Source organism: Epinephelus moara, chromosome 22 (genome assembly GCF_006386435.1).
Source record: "Epinephelus moara isolate mb chromosome 22, YSFRI_EMoa_1.0, whole genome shotgun sequence".
Taxonomy (NCBI): domain Eukaryota; kingdom Metazoa; phylum Chordata; class Actinopteri; order Perciformes; family Serranidae; genus Epinephelus; species Epinephelus moara.
This window is the reverse complement of record NC_065527.1, coordinates 437,709-439,277: the sequence shown is the minus strand read 5'-3', so window position 1 is coordinate 439,277 and position 1,569 is coordinate 437,709. Positions and strand designations below refer to the sequence as shown.

Sequence of the window (1,569 nt, the reverse complement as noted above, 5' to 3'; positions counted from 1 at the left end):
GGGGGGGGGGGGGGGGGGGGGGGGGGTTGTGGTTTGGATAATGGCGGACACCTGTCCTTCATCATCTGTCCTCCAGTCATCCTTCTGCTCCACCCCCCCCTTTCCTTTCCTTTCCTTTCCTCTTGTCCCTTTCCTTTCCTTTCCCTCTGTCCCTTACGTCCTTACGTCCTCCTTTCTACTCCATCCATGTTTCCTTACCGCTTGTATTTCTTTCCTTTCCTGCTTCCTTGTCTTCTGTCAGGTGTGGACACTGTAAGAAATTGTCTCCAGAGTTTGAGAAAGCAGCGACAAGACTGAAGGGGACTGTCCAACTGGCCAAGGTAACGTCTCTCTCACCTGTCTCACCTGTCTCTGTCTCACTTGTCTCTGTGTCATCTGTCTCACCTGTCTCTGTCTCACCTGTCTCAGGTGGACTGTACAGCTCACTCAGAGACGTGTGCACGTTTCGGGGTGTCGGGTTACCCCACGCTGAAGATCTTCAGGAATGGAAGAGACTCCGCCCCCTATGATGGACCTCGCACCGCAGGTATCACACACACAAACACACACACACACACACACACACACACACATACACAAACAAACAAGTAAACAAATAAACAGTCACTGTGTGTGTGTGTGTGTGTGTGTGTGTGTGTGTGTGTGTGTGTGCGCGCGCGCAGATGGAATCTATCAGTACATGAAGAAGCAGACGGGTCCAGACTCCGCCCACCTGAAGACTGACGAACACCTCCAGACCTTCATCAGCCACTATGACGCCAGTATCGTAGGTACGCTGTGATGATGTCACACATCACATGACCTCAGGTGCCATCAGATGGTCAGCGGTGGTCTTCTGACTGTGTGGGTGTGTCTCAGGTTTGTTCTCAGGTGAGGACAGCCCTCATCTGGCTGAGTTCCTGCGAGCTGCTGGTCTGCTCAGAGAACAGTTCAGGTTCGCTCACACCGTCGACCTGAAGCTCGGAGAGAAGTACGGGGTTAGTTCCGAGTGAGTACACACACACGCACACACACAAGTGATCACATGACCTCCTTCAAAGTGTCACACGTACATCCCTTTGCAAACGTAATTTTTTGTAGCCTTACGTCATCTGATTTTACGTGACAGTACTTTTGCTAATGTAACTTTTTGTAGCCTTACTTCTTCTGACTTTATGTGACAGTACTTTTGCTAACGCAACTTTACTTGGCCTTACTTCATCTGACTTTACGTGATAGTGCTTTTGCTAGCATATTTTTATGTAGCCTTGCGTCATCTGACTTTACGTGTCAGTACTTTTGCTAACGTAACTTTATGTAGCCTTACGTCATCTGACTTTACGTGTCAGTACTTTTGCTAACATAACTTTACTTAGCCTTACTTCATCTGACTTTACGTGATAGTGCTTTTGCTAGCATATTTTTATGTAGCCTTACGTCATCTGACTTTACGTGACAGTACTTTTGCTAATGTAACTTTTTGTAGCCTTACTTCTTTTGACTTTACGGGACAGTACTTTTGCTAACGTAACTTTATGTAGCCTTACGTCATCTGACTTTACGTGACAGTACTTTTGCTAATGTAACTTT

General features: G+C 47.2%; 1 protein-coding gene across 3 annotated transcripts in view; it reads left to right on the top strand.

Annotated features, from left to right (window-relative positions):
• The window catches only part of LOC126384420 (protein disulfide-isomerase A3-like), an 11,257-nt gene that overhangs the window by 292 nt on the left and 9,396 nt on the right, over positions 1 to 1,569 (top strand). For all 3 annotated transcript variants that reach the window (XM_050035504.1, XM_050035503.1, XM_050035502.1), the window contains exons 2-5: positions 242 to 320; positions 409 to 526; positions 663 to 770; positions 859 to 988. In XM_050035504.1, the coding sequence (XP_049891461.1) occupies positions 242 to 320; positions 409 to 526; positions 663 to 770; positions 859 to 988 (435 nt within the window). The remainder of the gene's footprint in view (positions 1 to 241; positions 321 to 408; positions 527 to 662; positions 771 to 858; positions 989 to 1,569) is intronic.